Here is a 25,015-nt window from a genome sequence, read left to right as displayed (position 1 = left end):
TGCCTTTCTCTTTAGACATTATATATTTTTCCAATATATAAGTTACAAAATATTAGTTGTTAGACGGAAATTGATCATCTTCGGAATCCTTACACCTAATCATTATCATTAAACAATCTGGATTCTTGATATTTGATCCAACAACTAAAGTTATTATAACTTTTAAAGTGAGCCTATATTTTTAGTCGTTAAATTAAATTTCAAGAATCCAGATTATTTGATAAGAAGGATTAGGTAGAAAGTACCTGGAAATGATGCCTTTCCTTGTTAGACATCTTGACATTTTATCTTATTATTACACAGACTGTCATCCTCTTGTCTGAAAAGAATCTAATCAATGAAATTACCAAACTTTCAAGTGAGGATTTGACTATTTACTGTACTAAGAGTTACAATCAAGTCCTTAGTGAATTGGAGAAAATCTTTGTTGCAAGGTGTAAGAACTTTTTATTCTTTAGCTCTCTCATCACATAACACATAAATAGATAAGAATAAGAAGGTGCATGCACACTACATATGTAAGTTTTCAACATTGAACAGGATGAGGGGGTCCACTTAGTACCACGTTACATTAGTCAGTTGTGCATGCACGGTGCCAAGTAAGTCTGCTTAAATGTGATGACACGTTATAGTAGTTATTAATTGTCATTTTCATGTTTAATTAGGAAGATAATTTATTCATAAACAACGATTTGAAAATTTGAATTTTAAGTAATTTTCCTGAGTTTATGATGCCTAGAGCAGCTGAATAACATAGCAATGAAAGTTAATCTTTTTCTCAATTAAGACATCCTTTTTTCCCTTTAGCAATTGGGACATTGTATCGAAGCAGAAACTCCCATTAGGATTAATTAGCAAAACTTAATATATATGCTTAGTGGGTACTAATCTGCCCAAGGTCCAAATTTGAATGTCATCCACCCAAAGAAATGAATAATATTACATCCTCATTATATTATCAAAATGACTACACATGAAAGTGATGTGCGTAGTTATAGTTAAGCTGTCATTGTTTCAAAGAATGACAGATCTGCTGCAAGCGTTCTTGTATGAGGAAAAGGGCTTGCTGGCATAGAATAAAAACTGTCATTCTAGAGGGTCGTGTTCGAGAAATTATCTTTTTAGACATATGATGTGACAGTTGATAATTTTTATTTAAATTAATATAAATAGAATCCAATTATCAACCGACACGTCATCTAATTTACAAATGATGATCTAAAAAGAAAAACTATTCCAATCACTTATCAAATTCTACAAATAAAGCAAACTTTGCACTCTATTACATATATATCGACCTTCAAAATCAGAGAAGTGACTCACATCACTTTAATTTATAACTACCTCATCAATTTTTTTTTACTTTGATTTAATTATTGTACAATCTACATGACTGAAAGTAATTGTCCCAAAGCTTGGGCTTGGGAAATGACAGGGTTGATGATGATGATAGCAATTTATCATTAGTGGTGTAAAAATAGATTTTCCCAGGTAATTGTTTATCGATAGTGGTTGGATTAGGTATTTTCTTAATTGTTCTTAGTCTTTTAATTATAATTTTGCAAATGTAATTATAAAAGGACTAAAACAACCTTTCATGGTCCCCCATTCTATGTCTGCCAGTAGGAGGAGAATCAATTGCATATAACTGAAACTAGACCTAGTAGGCGTTGTGACCGAGAGAAAGAGAGAGAGAGAGAGCTCAAGTGACAACATTAGTCTGCTATAGCTTATACTGGATTTCAGCAACGCAGCCTAATCTCAAACTACCTTAATCAGGTTGCTACTTTTCTTTCTGGGAATTGTTTCTTAATTATGCATTTGAAAATTTGTTTAGTATTCAACTAATTCTCTTGAGAAGCAAGTGGTGGAGGTAAATAGGTCATTCTTTTTCATCTCCCTGAATTCTGGAATAAAATATTTTCATTTTCGTAGTTTAGATGAATTTTGTTGTCATTTCTCACACTAAATCTCTTGAAAATGTATATATATATATATATATATATATATCCATTTCTTTGGTGTTAGGTTTAGTTTCATTTTCTCTGTTTTTCTTGTATTTAAAATTTTTACAGTGAGGTCCACTTGGGACAGGGGTGATGAAGAATAGCTTGTCTGGACTTGAGTAAGAAGATACGAATGAGAGAGAGAGAGAGATGTAGCTAGCTGCTTCATGCTCCTCTCACGCACCATACCATGTCGTGATGTGGGTATGGATTGGGTCCACCGACCTGTAGGTCTCAGGTTCTCTCTCTCTACGTCGCTCTCTCTCTCTCTCTCTCTCTCTCTCTCTCTCTTCTCCCTGTCAATTAATTTTCAATTTTTGCATTTTATTTAAGGGAGGAAAAATTTTGAGAAATTCTGGAAAAAAGAAACTGTGAAAAAAATGACAATATATTTTTCTTTTTTTAAAAGATGCTGTGTACATGTGTTACTGTATGTGCATGACACCAAATCATAAAACCGTAACAGCATCACTTTCCTCAGAACATTTTCATTTAAAACAAGAGAAAAAAACTAGCAGAAGAAGAGAGAGAGAGAGAGAGCATCAAATGCTTTAGTTATGGAGTTGATTCCTTTTACTTTCTCTTCAACTCCCTTTATTAATATTTTCATCCTTTCAAGTTTTCCTTTTCTCTTCATTGGTTATTTGGGATAAGATTTGAGAAGGACTCATAAATTGATTGTGGGGTTTTTGCTGGATTCTAGCTAGAATATTTCAGATTGCTCTGAGAAATTGAAAGGGAAGAAATTAAGCGAAGAAGAAGAAGATTGATCAGAAAGAGATGGCTGCGTCTTCTTCATCGGGCGCACCGCTTTTCGGAATTAGAGAAGAAGATCAAAACCAGCAGATGAGGCAACAACATTCCTCCACAACACCAACCTCATCCATAGCTGCACCAGCTGCTCCACCTCAGAAGAAAAAGAGAAACCAACCTGGAACACCAAGCAAGTATCCAACAATTGATTCTCTTCTCTTTTCTAGCTACCTGTGGGCACGACTCTAAAATCTTCACATTAGTTAGGATCTACCTAACTAGCTATCCAACACAAAAAGCAAATTAAATTAAGAATATACATGGTTTAATTTATCTGAATTCAATTATGGCTAATATTCCTTCCCCTTTTTTCTCTCACAGATAAGGAACCCTAAATTGGCAGAGGAATTAATTCAAATGGGAAAACACGTATATATAGATAGATATAAAAGTTTCTAATTAGTTGGATTGAAAAAATGAGTACGCAAGTTTACAAAATATGAAGTGTCTTGTATGGTATATACAATTTTGTTGTTGTGATTAATAAAGTTATGAATTATCTAATTTGTTGTGGTTTGGCGTTTTTCATGAGAGAACAGATCCAGAAGCAGAAGTGGTAGCATTATCTCCCAAGACCCTAATGGCAACAAACAGGTTCATATGTGAGGTGTGCAACAAAGGGTTCCAAAGGGAGCAGAACCTACAGCTCCACAGAAGAGGACACAACCTGCCTTGGAAGCTCAAGCAGAAGACTACAAAAGAACCCAAACGCAAAGTCTATCTCTGCCCGGAGCCCACATGCGTCCACCACGACCCCTCTCGGGCACTCGGCGACCTCACCGGCATAAAAAAGCACTACTTTAGAAAACACGGCGAGAAAAAATGGAAGTGCGAGAAGTGCTCGAAGAGGTACGCCGTCCAGTCCGATTGGAAGGCACATTCTAAGACTTGTGGCACTCGGGAATACAGATGTGACTGTGGCACTCTCTTCTCAAGGTGATTATTCATCAACTCAAAATCAACTTTTTATCTAACTGGTTTTCCCATTAATCAATCATACGCGTGACGTGATCATATAGCAAGTTACTTTAAATTACAAAAATTTCTTAGTCGAAACTTGAAACTTGACCTTTTTTGTTCAAGTTATTTAGATTCCTCGAGTCGTGACAAGAGAAGAAAAATGTATGCGTTAATTTTTTTTTTTTTTTTTTTTTTAACGCTTATCCTGGCTAGCTGTGTTAATTTTCTTTTTCTTCTTCTTGTCAAATATGTTTAGTTAATTTTTAAAAATTTCTTTGGGGGAAGAGGAAAATGGAAGAAAAACATGCTCCCACGTGAATAATCTGTGGAAACTGCCATGATCGTGGTGGTTTCAGGATACATATATATGATTTTATCCCCAATTGGAGCGCCCCAATTTTTTTTTTTTTTTTTTTTTTTGAAGAAAATAATGGCCATATATGGTCGTCGTACTAGTGCTTGATTTAATTTCTTTTACTTTGTTTCACCTTGGAAACAACGCCAGTTTCGGTGTTTAGCAAAAGCTTTTTCATATTCACGTGTTGCTATGCCAATTGCTTTGTAATGTAAGAGAAGAGGAGAAAGAAGGACTGTACTTGTCCTGAGAGTGTTGTTGTTCTCTTATGACTCGTCACACTGCTACTGTTCGTTTTCATCATAACGCTTGTCTCTCTCTCTCTCTCAAAACTGGTTTTGAGTTGGCTTCAGGAGTCAGTTCATGACCTTGCAGGAGTTCGAAGTTGTGGTCAAAATTTAGGGTTTATAGAATTGCACGCAGTGTCATAATTTGGGGATGATGAGACTAAAGAGGAGCAGTAATTGAGGATATTGAGTGGTTTTGGGGATAATTCTCAACTGGAAAAACAGACATTTGAATCATGAGTTTTTGTCCTAATTGAGCATAAGTCCTCAAATGGGGTTTTTGATAGATTTACTTTCATCACTTCGACTACATTCTCATGTTGCATTTATTGAACTGCCAGTTCTTGAGATGGAATTTCTTGGTTGTTAATTAATTAATTTCATTCAAACATTTCTTTTCCATTTTTCAGAAAAATTCACACTTACATCCCCTTAGGAAATTTTCGTTCATTTTCCTTGTGCAATTAATTCTGTTATGGTAGATTAGTGCGTGTAATGGTGTAAGTCATTAAATGTGTCCTCCCCTTCAAAACTGTAATTACAGTGCATTTTAGTTTGCAACAAGTTCTTAATTAGTCTTTGTTTTTTGAAGCCTTCAGAGTTCACACATTAGGGTTTTGAATTTTTTTTTTTTTGTCAAACGATAGATTTTGTTAGATTAGTCACCAATGGGGTTCGAACTCCTGCCGTCATGCAAGGGCTTTGAAATTTGATGTCCACCTTCAGCTTTATCTGCAACTACAAATGACTACTTGTTGGTGTGATTAGATCGTCAAAATTCCAATTAAAGTCAACAAGTATACTACTAAAATTGGGGAGCTCACTTATTGATCTGAACAATATGGCTTCGTTTTAAGATAGAATTACATACAAGTTTAATTTTCTGAAGCCTAATGGGGCCATTAAGATTTTTTTAGTAAGTGGAATCAAATTTGGAACATCGGTTTCAAAGGTGAACTGCTTTTAACCCATTCAGATTTAAATGGCCTACTATATATATATATATAATATATATATATATATGGAGGTTGTGTCATTCATTTTACTCTTACTTACAATTCAATTCAATTCTACCTTTTCTATTTATGTATCAAAAATATTATTTTTACAATTTATTTGTACCATCCTTAATATCATATCTTTAATAAATGTAAGACTTACACGTGTTGGTGGGTTTTACCTTTATTAGAAAGATGATACGAATAATAATACAAATCGATGATAAGAGTAATACTACTCATCATGTATATAAATGCAATGCGATGTCTTTCGTGCATTTTCTAAGTTGATGTACTTTGTCATCAGAAAATGTTTCAACCTAGCTACCTAGTTGTACTGTTTTTTTATATTCACCATGAAATTAAAGATGATGTAGCGTGAGTACAGGCGCGACAGCTTTATCACGCATAGGGCATTCTGCGATGCCCTGGCTCAGGAAAGTGCAAGGCATCCACCCAGTTTGACCACCATTGGCAGCAGCTTATACGGAGGAGGAAGCCTCAGCAACACTGGCCTCGGCTTATCCCATCAAGTTGTGGGCCCTCCCCATCAACTGTCCTCACTCGACCACAGCAATCAACCCAGTGACATCCTAAGGCTTGGCGGATCTTCAGGTGCTGCTGCTGCCGATCGGGCCGGACAATTCGATCACCTCCTCTCATCCCCTTCAATGGGATCATCTTTCCGACCGGCTCAGTCGTCAGCAGCATCTTTCTTCATGACTGGAGCCTCTGATCATGACCAGTCCAACCAACAACAATACCATGACCAGGACAAGTCATTTCATGGACTCATGCAGTTTACACACCACTCGCCACATCAGCATCACTCCGGAGCAGGAACCAATCTTTTTAACCTACCTTTCGTTTCCAACAGCAACACCAACAGTACTAATAGCAACAGTGCCAACAACAGCAATTCACTAATTAGTCCCAACCATTTCAACACCAATGCAAACGGCAGCGCCAGCGCCACCGGAGGTGGCAATGAAGTCTCGAATAATCTCTTTGCCGGACACATAATGGGTGGCGGCGATCACATGAGCTCTGGAGTCCCTTCTCTCTATAGCAACAATGGCAATAGTCAGCAGCAGGCTATGTCATCGCACATGTCCGCAACCGCGCTGCTTCAGAAGGCTGCTCAAATGGGATCCAACACTTCAAACAACAACACCACCACCTCGCTCCTCCGTAGCTTTGGAAGCTCCTCCTTGACCACTACAAAACCTGATAGGCCCGGGATCCTAGTTCCTTCCAGCTTAGGTAGGATGTTCGGAAGTGACCAAACCGACCAGAGCCACCTCCAAGACCTAATGAACTCGTTTGCTAGCGGAGGGGGAGGCTCATCGATTTTCGGAAACGCGGCGTTTGGTGGATATGATGCATCGGCAAATAGGGCAATTAACATGGAGGATGCAAAGTTGCAGCAGCAGCAGCAGCAGCATATAGGGTTGAACAATATTGGAGGAGGTTCGGATAGGTTAACGAGGGACTTTCTTGGGGTTGGACAAGTAGTGAGGAGCATGAGCGGTGGATTTTCTCATCAGAGATCAGAGCAGCAGCATGGCGGCATGGAGATGCTGAGCTCCTTGGATTCAGAGAGCACTGCTGCAGCAGCTGCGCCGTCAACCCAATCTTTTGGAGGAGGCGGGAATTTTCAGTGAACAGAAAAGTACAGAGATGGTGAGAGAAATAGAGGTACGTGAAAATTAGTGACGATTGACCTAAGGCTAAAAATGATTATATTTTATGAAAAATTAAAGAAAATAGTTTGAAAATTTTGAATTTTAATAATAAGATAAAATAAAGAATAAAATGAATAGTATCAAGATTGACTTTTAATGTACAAATATAGTTTTTTATTAAAATAAACTCATAATCTTTTCGTTAAAATTTCCTATATTTTATTTAAGGAGTTAGTTTTTTTCGGTAATTGTGTAATTTTTGTACACTGATACTACTGTTCACTGGCTTTTTTGTACTTTAAAAAAATGAAAATTGAAGAAAAATGAAAAATGAAATTCTGACACAATGTCTTTGCATGGTTACATAAAATTGAGGCCGTCAGGAGTGATGACCTGGAGGACACATTGGGTGTCTTGTCCTTTTGTTTTTATAAACATGATACTTCTACTCCTTTTTAACTTTTATTTTGGATGGCAGAGAGAGTCACGAGTGCTGAACTTGTAAAGTAAGTGCATTGCATGAATGAGAGAAGATATTGCATGAATGAAAAGATGCATTTTCCAAATTGTCTTCTATTTTTACTCATCACATGCCGGAATTATTTGTTTACTGTTAATCTATTTCATTATAACTTCCCTTTTGATTTACATATTTTAAAATTTTCCTTTTTGTTAAGATTCTTAATTAAGAACATCTTTTATATATGATGAGATTGACTTCTCTCCTATGTGTTGAATATTATTTTCTTGGAAAAATAACCTAAGTCGTTCCTTTGTTTCTTTCTTTTCGTCAAGTACTTAAAAGTTTCATTACCCCTAGGTTTATACTAAGAATTACAAGTAAAATGTTTTTAACTTTACATTTTGAATATATTAACTATTTCTTTATTTTCGATTGCCAGGAATTGAAGTGATTATACTAATTAAGTTGGTTAGGATGTGTCTATATATGGGACTTTTCTGGTTCACATTATCCATGACTATGCTTATTTCTTGTTCACAATGTAATAATATACCTTAATTATAAGAAAATAGAGTTTTTACAATTATCATATAAATTTGGGTTTGTTTTCAGGGAATATAACTTGTTTCGGACTAAAGCCATATGCATCCTAAACACCGTGAAGCTCTGGCTATATGAGACCAAGGAGATCAGTGCAGATTAATTAATGGTGTTTGAGCAGTCTTTTTTTTTTTTTTTTTTTTTTCGTTCAAGCCTCAAAAGGTGTATTGGGGGCCGGGAGTTTAATTTTCAAAGTCAAAGAAGGCTTAGAACTTTTTCGTAGTTTAAATTTAAATGACTAGCTAGTCGACAGTTTGTTCTGTTTCATGTTTAACTGATGTTCCTTTATATATTAGCATTTCAATAAAATTGAAATCCATAGAAACTTTCGTGAAGTATTTTGACTAGACATGCAACCATGTCATAATTTATGTTGACTTATAACGTTGAAACATATATACTCAGTATTCTTTTCTTCGTTCCAGTGGCATTAAACATGATTTTTTATACCAAGTTGATAAGTCAAAACAAAGTGTATTTGTTTAACTTGATATATTTTTATCTTATATATGGGCTATGGAAATAATATAGTTCAAATTTTCATTCTCCAATACATACATACATAGGGGCAGGTCCATTCGTCCATTCGATGGTCTTAGGATCATCTAAAAGTCCGAAGAAGCGTCCCTAAGGACTTTCGAGGATCACCCAACAATCTGGGCAGGTGGAAGAGAGAAGACCATTTTGGTTGTGCAGATGTTGTGCAATACAAGCTTTGAACTAATAAAAAAGATCTAATTTCAAACGAAGGGGAACACACAAAAGACCACCATGGCTCTGTTGTGTACTTGGACCTCGGTTCCAAAAGACTTTCTCTCTTCATTTCCCACATGACCAACTCCTCTTCTTTTTTTCAATTGTTGTCCAATCAGGTTGTGGCACTTAACATTTTAATTAATAAAGGGATGGTGTATTACGCAACCAATCTTTTTATACCATATGTTTGACATAAAAAAATAAAAAAAAAAAAAAAAAAAACAATTACAATAAATTTATACGACCTCTGAAAAATATTTAGTAAAGTAATACGAACTAGTAATCACTTGAACTTTCATCTCATACCATCAAATTTACTAAAATATTAAATAAAAAAAATTATGATATTTTTGTATTTTATATGTTAAATAATATACATAACTAAAACAATAAACTCAATTTCTCAATGCAAGCATAGTTTTTTTGCCTGTATATGGATGCTTATTTATATGGTATATAATAAATTTACTTAAATTCACCTAGTCCGCCTGGGGTCTTGTCTATGCCTCATCTAGGCTAATAGGCATTAGGCCCTAGCTCGCCACCTGACTATAGCGCCTAGCGTAGCTTGATTAGGACCACCCGATGTTAGAATCCACCACTATATACATACATACATACATGCAAGCTTACATACATACGTATCCACTGTTTGAAAAAATCCCCGCCTAGCACTGCCTAGGCGCTAGGTGGTTGGCCACCGTCCCTATTAATGCCTAGACGTTTGAAAATCAAGAAAGGTTGCCTAGTCCTCCTTAGGCATATCCACCTAGCCTGCCTAGGCGCCCGTCTAGCCCACGTAGTCCTGACTAGGCATCTGTCTAGGTCGTGACTCTCACTTAGACAAAAAATCAATAATTTTATTTTTGTTGGATGAGCACTCATTATCCGTCTAGCCGCAGAGGTGCTAGACTCTAACTCACCGCCCGACTAGTGCCTAGCATCTTTTAGAACTTTGCATACAACTAGCAAAATTAAAAAATAAATTCTTATGTTCGCCTTGATTTTGTTTGGAAGTCAATTTTTTTATGACACAAGGCATCTTATTCGGGAAAAGAAGACTCTTGTGCAATCGGCATCTTAAATGATGATAAAATGTTTGAATCGTAATTTACCATAGGAATTATATCACGACCTAATTGAAAAGAAGACGACAATATATTTTTGGATAAGGGAAGAGGACAATAATTGTGTTTGAACATTTTCGTGCCTCTTAGCCTTAGTTTGGTACTGAGGTGATTCTGTAAAAAGTGGCTATCAAAAAAAGCTGGGAGCTTTTTTATGTTTGGTAAACATTCAGCTTCAGCTTTTTTTCACAGTTTTGGGTGAAAAAAAGCCAAAAACACAAAGCTGCAAAACCCAGCTTTGAAAAACCAGCTTTTTATAACATCTGTTTTACATAAAAGTTTATCAAACACTATAATACCGTTTTTTTGTTTTTTTTCAAAAGCATTTTACAAAAAAGTTTACCAAACACTCTGCTGCTTTATTTCAAAGCTGCTTATTCTCATAGTACAGCAGAAGTAGTTTTTTTTTAAAGCACAGCAATACCAAACCAACCCTTAAGTCTAAGAATACTTTAGTAGCTGCGTTCTGGACGAGTACAGGAAAGTGCAAGATTTGTATATTACCGAAGATTAACATATATATTGTTCATAATATTGGATTTGACGTGTGCCTTGTAAGAGGTATCAGCAAAATTTTGCACGCAGTTACAAATAAAGTTCACACTCATTTGTACAATTAGATACTAACTATCAACATCTTATATAAGTGCTGTGGCAGTAGTACTAACGCAAAGTTTTAATTAGCGACACATATTTCTTATAATCTAAGCTGATGACTATTTAGGTTATATATCAATGACAAACCAATACTACAAAAATTCAATGAAATTGGAAATCGATTAGTTATCTAACTGTAAACTAATAAATAAAGAAACACAATGTTGTCGACAAACAATGAAATATTCACAACAATCAATTTTCGATTTGAGTGAATTTTTACAATAACGATTTATGAACGGTGACTTAAAACATGAACAATTCAAATCATGAACTTACTTTGTAGAGCCAAGTCAAACTAATAGTTAGTGCAATGTTAAATTATTAAATGATTATTGCTTGATGTCTATATATATATGGAGATGAGAGAGAGAGAGAGAGAGAGAGAGATGTGGTCAATTCTTTGTATTAATAAGAGACAAGTTTTGAAGCCTAATCCCACCCTCATGGACTCAACGTAGGGTGGAAAGAAATACAGAGATCGACAAGATTGTATTATTTCTTTTTGTATATACACATAAAAACATAAATCCACGGAACTCTGTTGGCATCTCAGTTGAAACATGTATGTTTCTCTCTTCTCTCATTTCATTTGGTTGACTGATCAATTCTTAATATATGGCATAAGTTCCATGAGAGTGTCCAAAGTTGTATCCAATTGTCTCCTCCTAATAGCAAGGCCGGGAATTGTGTGATTATTTTTTTCGCGCACTTTCAACGCGTCTTTCCCTCAAGAGGGACAAGGTTGCACCACTATTAACCACAATTAGTATTAATGTTGTCTTCAACTTAACAATATTATGTCTAATATATTAAGATGAGGGAGGCTCAATGAACCTATACAATTTCGAGTTTTATCTTTAGGAAATTATTAGAAACCCCATGTAAGAACAATTTTTCTTCATTCACCACCTAATTTCCATTTATTTTCCGGTTCTTAATTTGAAATTTGGCATCCAATATAGTGTTGATAAATACCCAAATAAAATACATAGGTACCTTAAAAAAATACACAATTAAGTACGTAGAGAAGGTTGTAGGGAGTAACTTTGTAACTCGATCGACTGAAAAATTTGAGTAGAAACGCTAAAAAACTAGTGGTCATTGAGGGTTTCTAGAGTAGAACTCTTTATCCCTCAAAAGACACAACTGGGGATTAAGGATTTTGGAGAAATTGTCTAAGACAGAGTTTCTCTTCAGCTTTATTTTATTTGCTCAATTCTATTATTAAGGAAATTGAGGTTTCTACCATAAAATTAATTGATAATATAAGAAGTAACTCAAACTTACTTATTAGTCCATGCAAAATTCATTCCCCTATACATAAATTTACTTATTCTTTTCAGGCTAGTTAAATGTGTTAATGAATATTCATGAACTAAATAATTTTGTTTATATTTTCTTCCAAACATATTTGTTTTTAGTCAAGAGAATTGTTATTAGCACTGGAAAAATCTCATTCTATACTTCAAACTTTCTAAATTAGGAAAGAAAAATACACTTGTGAGGAGTGTAAAATGAGATTTTGAGGAATAACACTTCCCTTAGTCAAAATAGGGCAGGAATTCAAATTTGAATTAAAGAAGAAAAAAGGCATCCACACGCTGGAGTCACGGGATGATTATATATGATTCGTGATAAGATAGAAGAGACAACAATTACGACAATAGTAGACAGCCCTATCATCATCCATCAATTTCCTAATAATTACATAAGGTTAAGTTCTATATAGTCGAATATTTCATAATATATATCATTTCTGCTCCTGCCTCTGGTTGAGCAGTATCCTATATTACATGGCCAGCAGTTATTCTTCAGTCTTTCAGTCGGCCCCAAACCCAATGGCAACACAAATGCATATGCTCGTAAATTAAATTAATTAAATTTCTAAATTCAAAGTAAAATATCTAATTATATATCTATCATCAGTAGCTGTGAAGTTAAATATTCAAATACCAGCTTAAGGATCGAATTAGAATGGAAAGAATTGTTGGAAAACGCCAGGGAGGGGCGATTAATTAATTAATTAAATACTACAAAACCAAGCAATGTTTTGTACTTGGTTGTAGAAGTGGGCATTAGGGTTAGGTATTAGCTAGGTAGCCGAACAAATTCGTGTGCGTAGTTTATATTGTGGGGTACCGGGCAACTTGGCATACATAACTCGTCGCCCCGAGCTTCTCCTCTAGCTCTTATAAATTCAAATTATTTTATGTGATTCTTTGTTCTTGATGCATGGTAATACCAATATTATATTATTAGTTAGGGATATCTCGTAACCAGACAAATAAGAAAATAAACTCTCACTTGTCCATTATGTTGGAATGTATCCATTTTGAATTTTCTGGGCAAACAGCACCTGCTCAGCTGCTAGCCCATGTCTGCTGCTGTGACATTCTGATTACATATATAAATCAAACATGGCTTACCTCATACATATGTGCAATATTAAATTAATTAATACATATTTGAGAAAAATATTAGAGAGATTAATTTTTTAGACTATTTTGTAAATCACATGATATGACGGTTGATGGTGAGACTTCTTCTTTTAAAAAAGAGCCCAACATACATCTACTACCACATCATGTGGTTTACAACAAATAGTCTGAAAATTTTCCCACATTTAATTATGAGCATTGATCTCATTACTAATTAATAATTAGATGCTTATATTTTATTGGGAAGTGTTATTGGCACTCCAAAAATCTCATTCTACACTCCTCACAAGTATATTTTTCTTTCCTAATATAGAAAGTTTGGAGTGTAGAATGAGATTTTTGGAGTGCTAATAACAATTCCCTATTTTATTATGTGAAAATTAAGCATGCACCACTTGGTCAACAAAAGAGGGAGGATCAATATTAATTTAGGATTCCTTTATCGCCAAATATATAAGCAAGTAATTAAGGTACCACATTATACATAATATAGTACCGATGAAAGTACTCGACATCCATTAGTGTGGTCCTTAAGGCATGCACATATAGAAATAAAACTCAAGAAACCTTAATGCTTGGGGGTCAAGACAACTAGAGTTGGTAATTAATCGATACCGTTTCTTTTTTTTTTCGTACATATTAAAAGGATCGACTCTCTCACCTACTATACCATGAATGTAATTTTAGTTCCTCGATCTAGCAGGCTCACTGTAGTGTAGTGCCTCCAAAGAGTTGACTTGCCTGCGTTGACTTCAACTCTGGGTCCAAGGAGTTGATCATATTGATGCCATGATGTTGTTGTTGTTGATGATCTCTCTGTGAGTATCCATGGCCACCATTCATGTTTCTTACCATGCCTCCAACACCAAGAAAATCCAAGGTCAGTTTATCAGACCCTCCAAAATTTACACTCAAATTTTGGTGCAACTTAGCCTCATCATAATTAGGGTTATTATGCTGTTGATCCATTGCACTAACTCTAGTAGCAGTAGTGCCGCTACTAAACCCGCCAAAGTTGTTATGATCCAGTCCCCCGCCTCCGAAAATCGAGGAGTTGCCATTTGCAAGAGAGTTCATTAATCCATGAAGATGGTTTTCATTTTCCACCTGCTGTGATGATCTCAAGTGGTGTTGTTCACCCCCATTAGTACTGTGATGATGATCACCACTAAAACTGACTCCAACGCTCGAGGGCGCCGACACTAGTTGCCTTACGGATTTAGCTGCTCTTGTTGACGAATTACCTAATCCCCTAAGCAAAGACGAGCTTTCGGTGCTTGTAGTCGAACCCATTTGAGCAGCTTTCTGAAGCAATGCAGTGGCAGACATGTGCGGAGCCATGCCACCTTCGTGTTGCATCGAATTCCCATAGAGAGACGGTAGAGAACCCGACCCAATTTGATGGTCATTACCCATGCTAAACCCTTGGCCACCGCCATTACCATCACTAAACTGATGATCAGGAGGAGTAATGCTGCTACTGGTACCATTGTTAGAAAAGAAGCTCAGGTTAAAGAGATTCGCAGCGCTATTTGATGAGGGTGAGCTGTTGTTGTTGTTAGGGTTGCTCTGGAGATCAGGAAGTTGCATTAGTCCATGTAATACCTTGCTTGGAAATTGGTGCTGGTCTTGAAACCCTTGCTGGTTAGCAATGTCTCTCATGAAGAAATTGGGGGAATTAGGCATGGCTTGTGATCCAAACGAAGACGGATTTGATGGCGGGATGAGGTGCTCAAACTTTGCGCTGCCGCTACTACCTAACCTCAACATGTTGTTAGGGAGGTGGGTTGAGTTTTGGAGTGAGGGGATTTGGGATGGACCTAAGCTCATGTGGTTGTTTCCATAGAGGCTACCGCCCATTGTGCTTAAGCTTGAAGGATGCCTTGCACTCTCCTGAGCCAGTGCATCACAGAAAGCCCTATGAGTGATAAAGCTGTCCCGCCTGTGTATCACGCAAAGAAATGGAAAGGAAAGGCCTCGTCATATCATATCATCTCATGGACATATATATAGAGTAAAATGTATGTATATATAGAAGAACAAGACATATATATCATATATGTGGTGGTGACATGCATATATGATGCATCCAGATAAAAACAATAGTTGAAGAATACCAATCATTTTTACCCGTTTACGTTAAAATGTAACTAGTGCTTGAGAAAGAAAAAAAGTTCTAGTGCTAGTAAGTAATAAACTTGAACAAAAAAAAAAGGCAAGAAAAAGTTTATCTTTCCATGACAAATTAGGAGTACAAAAGCATCTCCAATTATACTTTCTATTTTACGTTAAAATTTAACTAAATGTTGGAAAGCTATTTTAGAATCTCCCTAAAAAATTTCTACTTTAATCATATTTTCTGGGAGTCATAATAAATATGAACTAATAAAAAAGTTACTTAAAATATTATTAAAAAATAGTAATCACTGCTAGGAGTTCTTAATTAGTAGCCCCTTTCTCACTCCGTAGAGTTAGTAATTCCTTGAAATTTTGCTGTCTTAGGAGCATGACAGGGAGTGTGATTGAACATGAAAATATTGAATCCTTCCTAAATTTTAGTTAGGAACTCATTTAGAGAGCCCATGGAGGATACTCAAAATTACTAAGGTGAATAAATATACGGAAAAAAGGCCCGAAAAATTTCACTACAACAGGAAACCATGAACGGTCCATTATTCAATTAATTTTTCACAGATAATAGTCACAAGTCCACAAACCTCGTCACCCTAATCATTGAACGACTGACTTGACTTGTAAAATTTCAAATCAGAATAAGATCTGTCAAGCGATTTTCTAGCTAGAAATATGGTGTTGGACCAGTACTGCGAGAGGGGGGGGGGGGGGAGAGAGAGAGAGAGAGAGAGAGAGAGAGAGCATCTATCTAAATCTGAATGTTGGTCCCATGATCAGTATACGTTTTAATTTCATGGGAAGGAGTACCTGGACTGGAAGGGAAGAGCTGTAGCTCTGATTGCATGAATCCAACGAGGAAGAGAACAAAACTCATGAGTGACATATACATCCAACTCGTTATATGTGACAACAAAGATAAAGCCTAGCTAGCTTATTATCTCCACCTCCCCTCCCCTCCAGTAACATTGATATTATGCTCTTTCTTCTCCTTCCATAGTTCCACTACTTCCACTTCCATATATATATGTTCTGTTGATAGTCTGTATAATCCGACTCATCATTTTTACTACTACACTCGTGAGTATCAAAAAGATGAAAGAAAAATGGGCGTTGTTTTCAAGGATCGATAAAAAGATGATCTTTCTTGTTTTTCTTTCTGTAATTCTGATTGAAACCTCCATATACATACATAACCTTGTAAAGCCAGTTTCTCACAGATTTCTCACTTGGAAACAGTCCTGCCATATTAACCCAGACACAGAAACAAGCACAATCATGGGGAAAGACTGAAAAATCGTTTGATTAATTTCAATAGAAGGATCACTATAGTCGTATGCGAGACACCTATTTTTACCCAAGAAGAGAGGATTATTAGTATTACACCCATAAACCTCCACCTGTACCTCTCTCGATCAATTTTGAGAACATCTCCAAAATGAATGTATGTATCGATGAATGAATGATTGAAAATCAACAATAATTAGGAGCTAGTTACTAAATCAGTAACTACTAATTAATTTACCTTGAGAAGAGAGTGCCACAGTCGCATCTATATTCCCTAGTTCCGCACGTTTTAGAATGAGCCTTCCAATCCGATTGAACAGCATACCTCTTGGAGCACTTGTCGCACTTCCACTTCTTCTCGCCGTGCTTTCTAGAGTAGTGCTTTTTTATGCCGGTGAGGTCTCCGAGAGCTCGAGAGGGGTCATGGTGAACGCATGATGGCTCCGGACATAGATAGACCTTGCGTCTAGGTTCTTTGTTAGTCTTCTGCTTGAGCTTCCAAGGCAGGTTGTGTCCTCTTCTGTGGAGCTGTAGGTTTTGCTCCCTTTGGAACCCTTTGTTGCACACCTCACATATGAACCTGTTTGTTGCCATTAGCGTCTTGGGAGATAGTGCTATAACCTCCGCATCTGGATCTGCTAGGGAAAAATGCCAAATAAAATTAACATTTTTCCTTTGGTAAAATTTTAAAGAATACCCAAATTATAATAAAAGAAAACTCATGATATTTAACAAAAAAAATAATAAAGAAAGAAAGAAAAGAAATCAGAGCCAGATAGAGGAGTAAGTTCAAAGAAACTAACAACCATTAATTCATCAAACCAAATAGTTCACAAAGGTTCGCTTAGGGTTTCTTTTTTGAAATCTTATATAAATCGATAAATGTGTACAAAGAATTGACGATCATGTAAAGTAAAGAGGTACTTGCTTGGATTTCCTGGTTGATTTCTCCTTTTCTTTTGAGGTGGTGGGGCTGCGCCTGTGGCTGCGGTGGTAGCATTTGAGGAAGGCGGAAGGATTGACGAAGTCATCTGGCTTTGGTTTTCTTCTCTGCTACTACTTCCAAAGAATGGCAACGATGAAGAATGGTAAGGAAAACAATTAATATTATTCTTAATTATTCAGCTGTTGTTTTGAGCTATACGCACTCAAAAACGATCAAAGACTCAAGGTACTATATAACCGACCCACAGAAAAAATTTAGACTCTTAGCTCCTCCAATACTAGAGACATAGTAAACCTAGCTATATAGCTAATTAAGTAAAATAAAAATTCTCTGAGTCATACGCTCTTTTGCTAGGTAGCTACAGCTTCAGGGATGCAGAGAACAAATAATTATGAGGAAAAAATTAATAAGCATCTTCTGGGACGACAGCTAAAATCCGGAAAAGACGAAGATATATATACAGAGAGAGAGAGAGAAGACGCAGAGAGTCAAGGCGGCCTTTGTCCAGCTTCTTCTTTTTCTTCCTCTCCTTAGCTAGAGAGAGAGAGAGAGAGTTATCTTGTTTTTTTTAGATGATGATATAAAAAATAAAACTCATCTCATAAAACGCTCTATTGCGTTCCTCTCATTTAATGTCATGCACATACATACACAACACATACATGCACTCTCTCTCTCTCTCTTACTATAAATTAAAAATATTTACCAATATTAAAATTGACAAAGAAATTAAAATATCGGGGATGAATAGAGAGGGAGGGAGAGGAGGGGCGGTGGGGTCGGTGTTCATGCTGCTCACGCAGCCTAATGTATGTCGTTTTATGCGGGGACTGTAAAATGGGGGCCACCTTTGGTCTCTGTAGGCCTACCTCTTCCCATCTCTCTCTCTCTCTTTCTCTCTCTCTCTCCTCTTGTTTCCTGTCTTCTACCCTTTACATTCAGAAAACCCTTCATTCTGCAACCATCATATATGCCTTCTCTCTCTCTCTCTCTCTCTCTCTCTCTCTCTCTCTCTCTCTATGCGCTCATCTCTACGTTGTACCTGTTCTGTTCAATACAAATGCGTGACACCTTTCAACATTGTTCGAGATTTTGGTTCTTCGACGAAAAAAAAGAACGTTAAACTTTGAGAGTCTTGAATTTATCTATTTGAAGACAGATGTGAGACTCACTGGTTTGAATTTTAATCATTGATAAATAAGCATGTCAGGAAGAAACTGCTATTGCCATCTGTCGCCAACATTTGTATACACATTTCCTGTAATTTGTGTAATCTTATTGTCTCACTTTTAGGATATACATGTATATATGTTAAACTAGTTAAGAGAACTTTGAACAGCCAAATTTTCTCAATGAACGATGTTGTTGGAGTGAAATACCCTAAAGCCAAGTTGAGACAATTACAAGATGAGATGTAATTCGACAAGTATTGGAAGGCCATAGAGGCCATACCAGGTCAGATCTCATGTTAGGTTGGCTAGTATATGAAAAGTTCAATTACAATTAGATGTAGCATTTTAAGAGTTGAAATTGTAAACAAATCAAAGAAACACGTTAAACTGATTGCAAGAAAGCTTATGGCAAATAGGAAAATAATCTTAATCCTTATTTGGAGAAACAAGAAAGCAATAATCAAATAGGAAAACAATCGTAATCCTCATCATAATAGTAAACTTATGACAAAATATTAAAGATATCATAATAGTAAACTTATGACATAAAATGTCAAAGATACCATATACCATAACATAAAAATAAAACAAATAACCCACTTGCTAACTTTTCTAACAAAAATTGACTTTGCAGTAAAATAACATTTTATCATCAGACTGATTTACAGAGAAATTTCGTAAGTGACTTAGTCCACACTGATTAATGAAGTAAGTACTTGCGTCTATCTCTGTCATAACCAGACGAAATTGATTATACCACGATTGAAACAACATCAAAAGAACTTCTTCTCCGTATAAAGGAAGATGATCGATGGTTCCTTTGACAGATATTTCTTGTGTTAATTAGAAAATAAGATATTATAACCATATAATCTATACAAAATAATTAAGCATTAAATACATAAAACCCCCCAACGTTTTGGTGTGATTCCAAATTAGTCTCAACCGTTTCAAACATTCCTAAAGAGTACCCAACATATAGGAAATATCACTTTTATTATGTCCCAAGGTAGGAGAACCATTAAGTACCTACGTGGCATTCATGGTCAATTTTTTTTTTTAAATGACGTGGACAAATCCCATGAAATAACTTTTAATTACGTGGCATTAATTCATGGTCAAATTAGTCACAACCTTCAAAAAAATACATTTCTCCTTCTCGCACTCTCTCATCCTTCCCCTCTCTCTCAATCTGTCATATTTGCAGGGGGATTGAAACTCCTCCTTCTTTATCATCCTCTGCAGAAAAAATCAAATCCAAAATACACAATGATCGCCTAATCAAACATGGCCGCAAATTGGTACAGTATTCGAATTCGAACATTTCGCAACAACCTCGAGACCAAAAGCCTCACTCTTTCTTGTGCTAATTTTTTATTTTTTATTTTTTTATCTCTTTTTAGTTTCTTTTAATCTGGGGTTTTTATTAATTAGTTCTTATCATGAAATTCATGAATTTGTATGATCTCAAGCCAAATAAGATTTGGGAGCAATTTGGCATTGAAAGAACTATATATGCACAGGACTAATCCGTATAAGATTTGGTTTGTACAACAAGATTTACAAGGAATATAAATCCGTGAATGACTATGAGTATAACAAGTGCTTCTCCCAATAAAATTGGGACCGAGAAACAATAGGCCTAGCAGCTTTCTCATGATCACTCTTGGACTGTGCAGTAGACAGTCATTGGCATCCTCTCGTCGACATCCAATCTCCAAGCCATGTCACCACAATTTTTTTTTTTTTTTTTTAAAGTCTGCAACCCTACGTGCAGTTTCAGGCGAAAGAGAAGTTGGGGTTTCAAAGAAGTATTTTGAGGTTTGGCCTCCATCAAGATCTATTTAATGGGTGGGAATTAGGTTTGGAAATTATCACGTCATTTAAAAAAATCTAACCATGAATGCCATGTAGGCACTTAACGATTCTCTTACCTTGGAACCTAACATAAGTGATATTTCCTATACATTGGATACTCTATTGGAATGCTTGAAAAGGTTGAGATTGATTTGGAATCATACCAAAAGGTTGGGGGATTTTAGGTACTTAATTCCATAAAGCGGATTTGTCTTCAACAACAAAGAAAAGGATACAATAACTTTAAATTTAAATGGCGCGAGAGAGAGGTTAGATGTGTCTGGAAGGGATACAACAAATTTAATTCCTTCTCAATTGAACTTCTCTAATTTTGATTATGGATTTGTAAACATGTCATTTGACTACTTCTGAACTATGTGGAAAGACACTTCTAAAAGAGAGAATCTAAAATAGTTAAAAGAAATAAGGGTGGAAAGGTTAAAGCTGCATGCCGAAATGTTTCAAACGAGCACTTTTCTCCAAACTTAATTGGTTGCATTTTGATTTGAGAGTAGAATTGTTGTTACCTGCAAGCAAAGGAAGCTTCATTCAGTTGCCTTACCCATCAAACAAAGGTGGCCGTCTTACTCTCTCTTTTTTTCCTTGAAATTTATCCGGGAAATGGACAATTTTTGTTGGCTTGTGAGGTAGAGAGCCAAACTCTTTGGTATTTCCTCTGTCAACCTCAGTACTGCATGACTTAGCTAGTAGTCATGTAATATAATCAACCTCTTTATTCCCTTTATGCAATAATGTACATGTTCAGCAATAAGTGGGACCAAAGGAATACATCTATTACATTATCTATATATATATATATATATATATATATATGTATGTATGTATGTAAATTGATCAAGGAAAAAAGAGAACTTCCTCAGGAGTAGTCAGGGAGGTTTCTGTCCTTAAAGACCCTTTTAGGAGGGCATCATATATATATATATATATATATATATTTTATATCGCACATTAGGACCCACCTCTTAGACATGGTGGGCTATCATGAAATATGCAACCGAATAGACGGACATGATTTTTTTTTTTTTTTTTTTTAAAGAAAACTGTGACAGTACGAGAGGAATTTTATTGATATCGAAAAAAAAAGATACACTTAGTCAGGGGGATATAAACCTAACCTCTCGTAATACAAGAAAAAAGGATAAAAAAACATGAAAAGAAGGAGGGACATAAAACTTAACCTTCTAGAAACAAAAACAACAAAAATAAAGGAATAACCCTTCTAAAGCCAAACCTAAAGGTCTAAACCTGTACAACAGAAAAAGCAACATCCCAAGGTTAAGATAAAAAAAGAGTGAAACAATCCTGTATGTCAAGATGCACATTAATTTGAGAAGCGGAAGCTAGGCAAACCAACATAGTCTGAAAATAAAGCAACACAAATTGTCATTGGAGGGGAATCGTGTCATAGCAAAGTTGGAGAAGACAAGCCTATATTAGCAAAATTGTCCGCAATTACATCCTTCACGACATATGTGAGAGGCATAGAAAGTCATCTTCCGAATGTGGTCCAAATAAGTAAACCATTGCATACAAAGAGGTCAAGGACAATCAAATTTAGTCGATTGGCGGGCAAAAATAACACTAGAAGAGTCATTTTCCAACCAAAGATAATGCCAACCCCATTGATATGCAAACTCTACACCAATAATAATTGCTGAAAAGTCTGCAAAAAAAGTTGCAATGAACAATCCCTTGGCAGAAACCACCAAGAAACTGACCATAGCAATCCCAAAAACTCCTCAAGCAGCAGGACCAGGATTTCCTTTAGACGGACATGATTTGCTCGACTAAAAAATTTGCCATTCTTGTTCAAGTTAGGAGACGGAGTACTCCCAAGTCATTTCTAGTCAAATTAAAATAAGGGTACAATGCTATCCATACACCCATTTTTACTTTTCACACAACTTTCTTAATTTTCGACCGTCAGATCGAATCAATCAAAGAAGATCAATGATAAAAAAATTACAAGAGTGTGTAAGAAGTAAAAATAAGTGTATAAATATCACTATCTTAGAATAAACCTAGATTTGTGGCACTCATAAATACATGAATAGTAGAATACTATTCATTGGGAATAATTTGTCAACTTAATACATTTTTTTTTCTTTCAAAACCCTTAGCAGTCACGATGAAATTTTAGTGAGAAGAGAATTGAAGAAGTTATATAATAAATTGAGAGACATAAACTTTACCTTTCAAAACACATTAAACTCAATCTTTTTTGAAACCTTAAGGGAGTTGATAATTCCATTGGGAGCTTTATATGTAGAGACAAAAAGTTTTACTATATTTCAAGGAACTCCACTAGTTTTTAAACATGTCAAGGAGAAACAAAACATAAAAACAACTAAAGCCCAACCCAAAAACATAGAAACAATGTTTTAAAATATCAGCTGTACCCCTAAGGTTTTATGCTGTTAATAAAACTCAGCCCTCACAACTCCAATAAAATTAATATTTGCCAACCCATCTTCGACTATTTTTGCAGAGTCAGTTCTACCCGTCATCGACTGTTTTTGTAGAATCGGTTTAATTCGTCCTCGATCATTTTTGTAGAATTAGTTCAACCCTCTTCGACCATTTTTGCAGAATTAGTTCAACCCGTCCTTAATTATTTTTGCAGAATCAGTTCAACCCATCCTTAACATTTTTTGCAGAATCAGTTCAACCTGTCTTCGACCATTTGTAGAATCAATTCAACTATTCTTCGACCATTTTCGCAGAATCAATTCAACCCGTATGACCATTTCTACAGAATCAATTTAATTCGTCGTTGGTTATTTTTGCAGAATCAGTTCAACCCGTTTTTGACTATTTTTGCAAAATTAGTTCAACCCTTCGTTGACCATTTTTGCAGAATCAATTCAAAGTTCAACCAATCATCGACCATTTTTACATAATCAGTTCAACTCGTCTATGACCATTTTTGTAGAATTAGTTCAATTCGTTCTCGACCACTTTTGTAGAATCAGTTCAACTCGTCCTCGACCATTTTTTGCAGAATTAGTTCACTTGTCATCGACCATTTTTATAGCATCAGTTCAACCCGTCCTCAACTATTTTTGCAGAATCAATTCAACCCGTCTTGGGCTAATACGAACATAATTTCCCTCTTTCACATAGAAGCAAGGTGAAACGTGAGCCGGAATGTTCAAGTGCCTTTTCTTGTATTTAGAAATAAGTGAAACTTTTGAAATTACTAGTTCGAATGTTACCTTTTGAAAATACCAGTTGAAATGTTACCTTCTGGACCAATATAAGTAGTGAATAACGACAAGGCGACTAGAGCGATGATTAAATTGCATATATGGTACTGGTTCGAGTCGGCTTCTTCTTCTTCTTGTTTTGAATTAATAGTGTATGGGGCTTTATCTAAGCTATGAGCTTCAAATTTATCTCTAATCACAAAATTTGAAAGAAAATTTAAAAATTGAATGGTTAATCTTCATCCTTAAATCAATTGGAACCAAAACCCTATAAATGAACTAGAATTTGAGAAGGTACCTTTGAGATTTAGGCTGTGAAATTTTTATTGAAGATTGACGACATGGATTAAGTTGCAGTGAGGTTCAAATGTTTGAATCATAGAGAGAGAGAGAGAGAGAGAGTAGAGTTTAGTGGCCGATTCAGATTTAACCAATTTTGGCCACTAACGGAAATAAGTTGCAGTCAACAACAATTTCAATGTGGCTTCCTTTTCACCTTGTGTTTATATTTGCTTCATAAAGTCAGCCACCAAGTGAGACAAATTTGGACTATATTTAAGAATATCCATATCTTTTTCTCTGGGGATTTGATTGCCTCTTGAGGGCTCGGTCTGCCATTTTAGATCTGGTTTGAGGAGTGGTGGAAGCTGAGCAAAAACTCACATTTTGAATTTTAATATAAAGGTTATTTTCGTAACTTGCACTCTAAAGTACAAAAGTCAATGATGTCATTTTCCATATGCATTAACTTTTGTCTCTCCTTAAAATGTTTAAAAAATGTTGTCTCAATATATAATTAAGTATTAAAAGTATATTCTATGTGTAATTTTTCCAATTACCTTCATGTTTTTCTAAATATTTTAACTTATATTCTATGTGTAATTTTTCCAATTACATTCATGTTTTTCTAAATATTTTAACGGGGAATATTTATTTTAGAAGATAAATTTTACCTCTTAGAAAAAAGAAAGATACAAGAACGAGGAAGGACAGAGGACCTAACCCCTCATAAACAAACTTAAAAAAATATAAACCTGCAAAACAGGAAAAAAAAAAAAAAAAAGAAGAAGAAGAAGAAGCAAGAAGATTAAAATAAAACTAAGAATTATAATTTTATAAATATGTAGCTTTGATGTGAAAATGTGGGATTTTGTCCTCACATTCTCACACGCCCTTTTATGTGTGACAAATTTTTAAGCTTAGATAATACAAAGTGGTGACGTGGATCACATGCGGCCGTTGGGTTTG

General features: G+C 35.5%; 2 protein-coding genes across 6 annotated transcripts; one reads left to right on the top strand and one right to left on the bottom strand.

Annotated features, from left to right (window-relative positions):
• Positions 1–1,761: 1,761 nt before the first annotated feature.
• LOC125468155 (protein indeterminate-domain 5, chloroplastic-like) lies at positions 1,762–8,502 on the top strand. 4 transcript variants are annotated; one of them, XM_048572830.1, is made up of 5 exons: positions 1,762–1,779; positions 2,710–2,949; positions 3,359–3,755; positions 5,808–7,117; positions 8,180–8,502. In XM_048572830.1, exons 2-4 carry the CDS (start codon positions 2,787–2,789, stop codon positions 7,081–7,083), a joined length of 1,836 nt encoding a protein of 611 aa, XP_048428787.1. In that variant the 5' UTR covers positions 1,762–1,779; positions 2,710–2,786; the 3' UTR covers positions 7,084–7,117; positions 8,180–8,502. The 4 variants fall into 4 exon arrangements, 3 of the variants coding, with proteins under 3 accessions (XP_048428787.1, XP_048428786.1, XP_048428785.1); XM_048572829.1 differs by lacking the exon at positions 1,762–1,779 and adding an exon at positions 2,086–2,244; XR_007253997.1 differs by lacking the exon at positions 1,762–1,779 and adding an exon at positions 7,583–7,610 and having other exon boundaries at positions 2,403–2,949.
• Positions 8,503–13,560: 5,058 nt separating this feature from the next.
• Positions 13,561–18,115, bottom strand: LOC103943149 (protein indeterminate-domain 4, chloroplastic). Of its 2 annotated transcripts, none has more exons than XM_048572832.1 (4): positions 17,973–18,115; positions 17,494–17,621; positions 16,804–17,200; positions 13,561–15,090 (listed from the first exon to the last, which is right to left on the bottom strand). In XM_048572832.1, the coding sequence occupies exons 2-4, from the start codon at positions 17,594–17,596 to the stop codon at positions 13,854–13,856; spliced, it is 1,737 nt and encodes a 578-aa protein (XP_048428789.1). In that variant the 5' UTR covers positions 17,597–17,621; positions 17,973–18,115; the 3' UTR covers positions 13,561–13,853. The 2 variants fall into 2 exon arrangements, with proteins under 2 accessions (XP_048428789.1, XP_048428788.1); XM_048572831.1 differs by having other exon boundaries at positions 17,853–18,104.
• Between the last annotated feature and the right edge of the window lie 6,900 nt (positions 18,116–25,015).

Source organism: the organism of the source record quoted next, unplaced genomic scaffold (assembly GCF_019419815.1).
Source record: "Pyrus x bretschneideri cultivar Hongxiangsu unplaced genomic scaffold, Pyrus_bretschneideri_v1 Contig63, whole genome shotgun sequence".
Taxonomy (NCBI): Eukaryota; Viridiplantae; Streptophyta; class Magnoliopsida; order Rosales; family Rosaceae; genus Pyrus; species Pyrus x bretschneideri.
This window is presented reverse-complemented; position numbering and strand designations above follow the sequence as displayed.

Bases quoted from the DNA above. Each gene is read 5' to 3' on its own strand.
- LOC125468155 (XM_048572830.1), top strand. From the start codon at position 2,787: ATGGCTGCGTCTTCTTCATCGGGCGCACCGCTTTTCGGAATTAGAGAA. The intron at 2,950-3,358 runs GCAAGTATCCAA...ATGAGAGAACAG, and splicing joins AAACCAACCTGGAACACCAA to ATCCAGAAGCAGAAGTGGTA. The intron at 3,756-5,807 runs GTGATTATTCAT...GCGTGAGTACAG, and splicing joins TGTGGCACTCTCTTCTCAAG to GCGCGACAGCTTTATCACGC.
- LOC103943149 (XM_048572832.1), bottom strand. From the start codon at position 17,596: ATGACTTCGTCAATCCTTCCGCCTTCCTCAAATGCTACCACCGCAGCC. The intron at 17,201-17,493 runs GCAAGTACCTCT...TTTCCCTAGCAG, and splicing joins AAATCAACCAGGAAATCCAA to ATCCAGATGCGGAGGTTATA. The intron at 15,091-16,803 runs GTAAATTAATTA...CGTGATACACAG, and splicing joins TGTGGCACTCTCTTCTCAAG to GCGGGACAGCTTTATCACTC.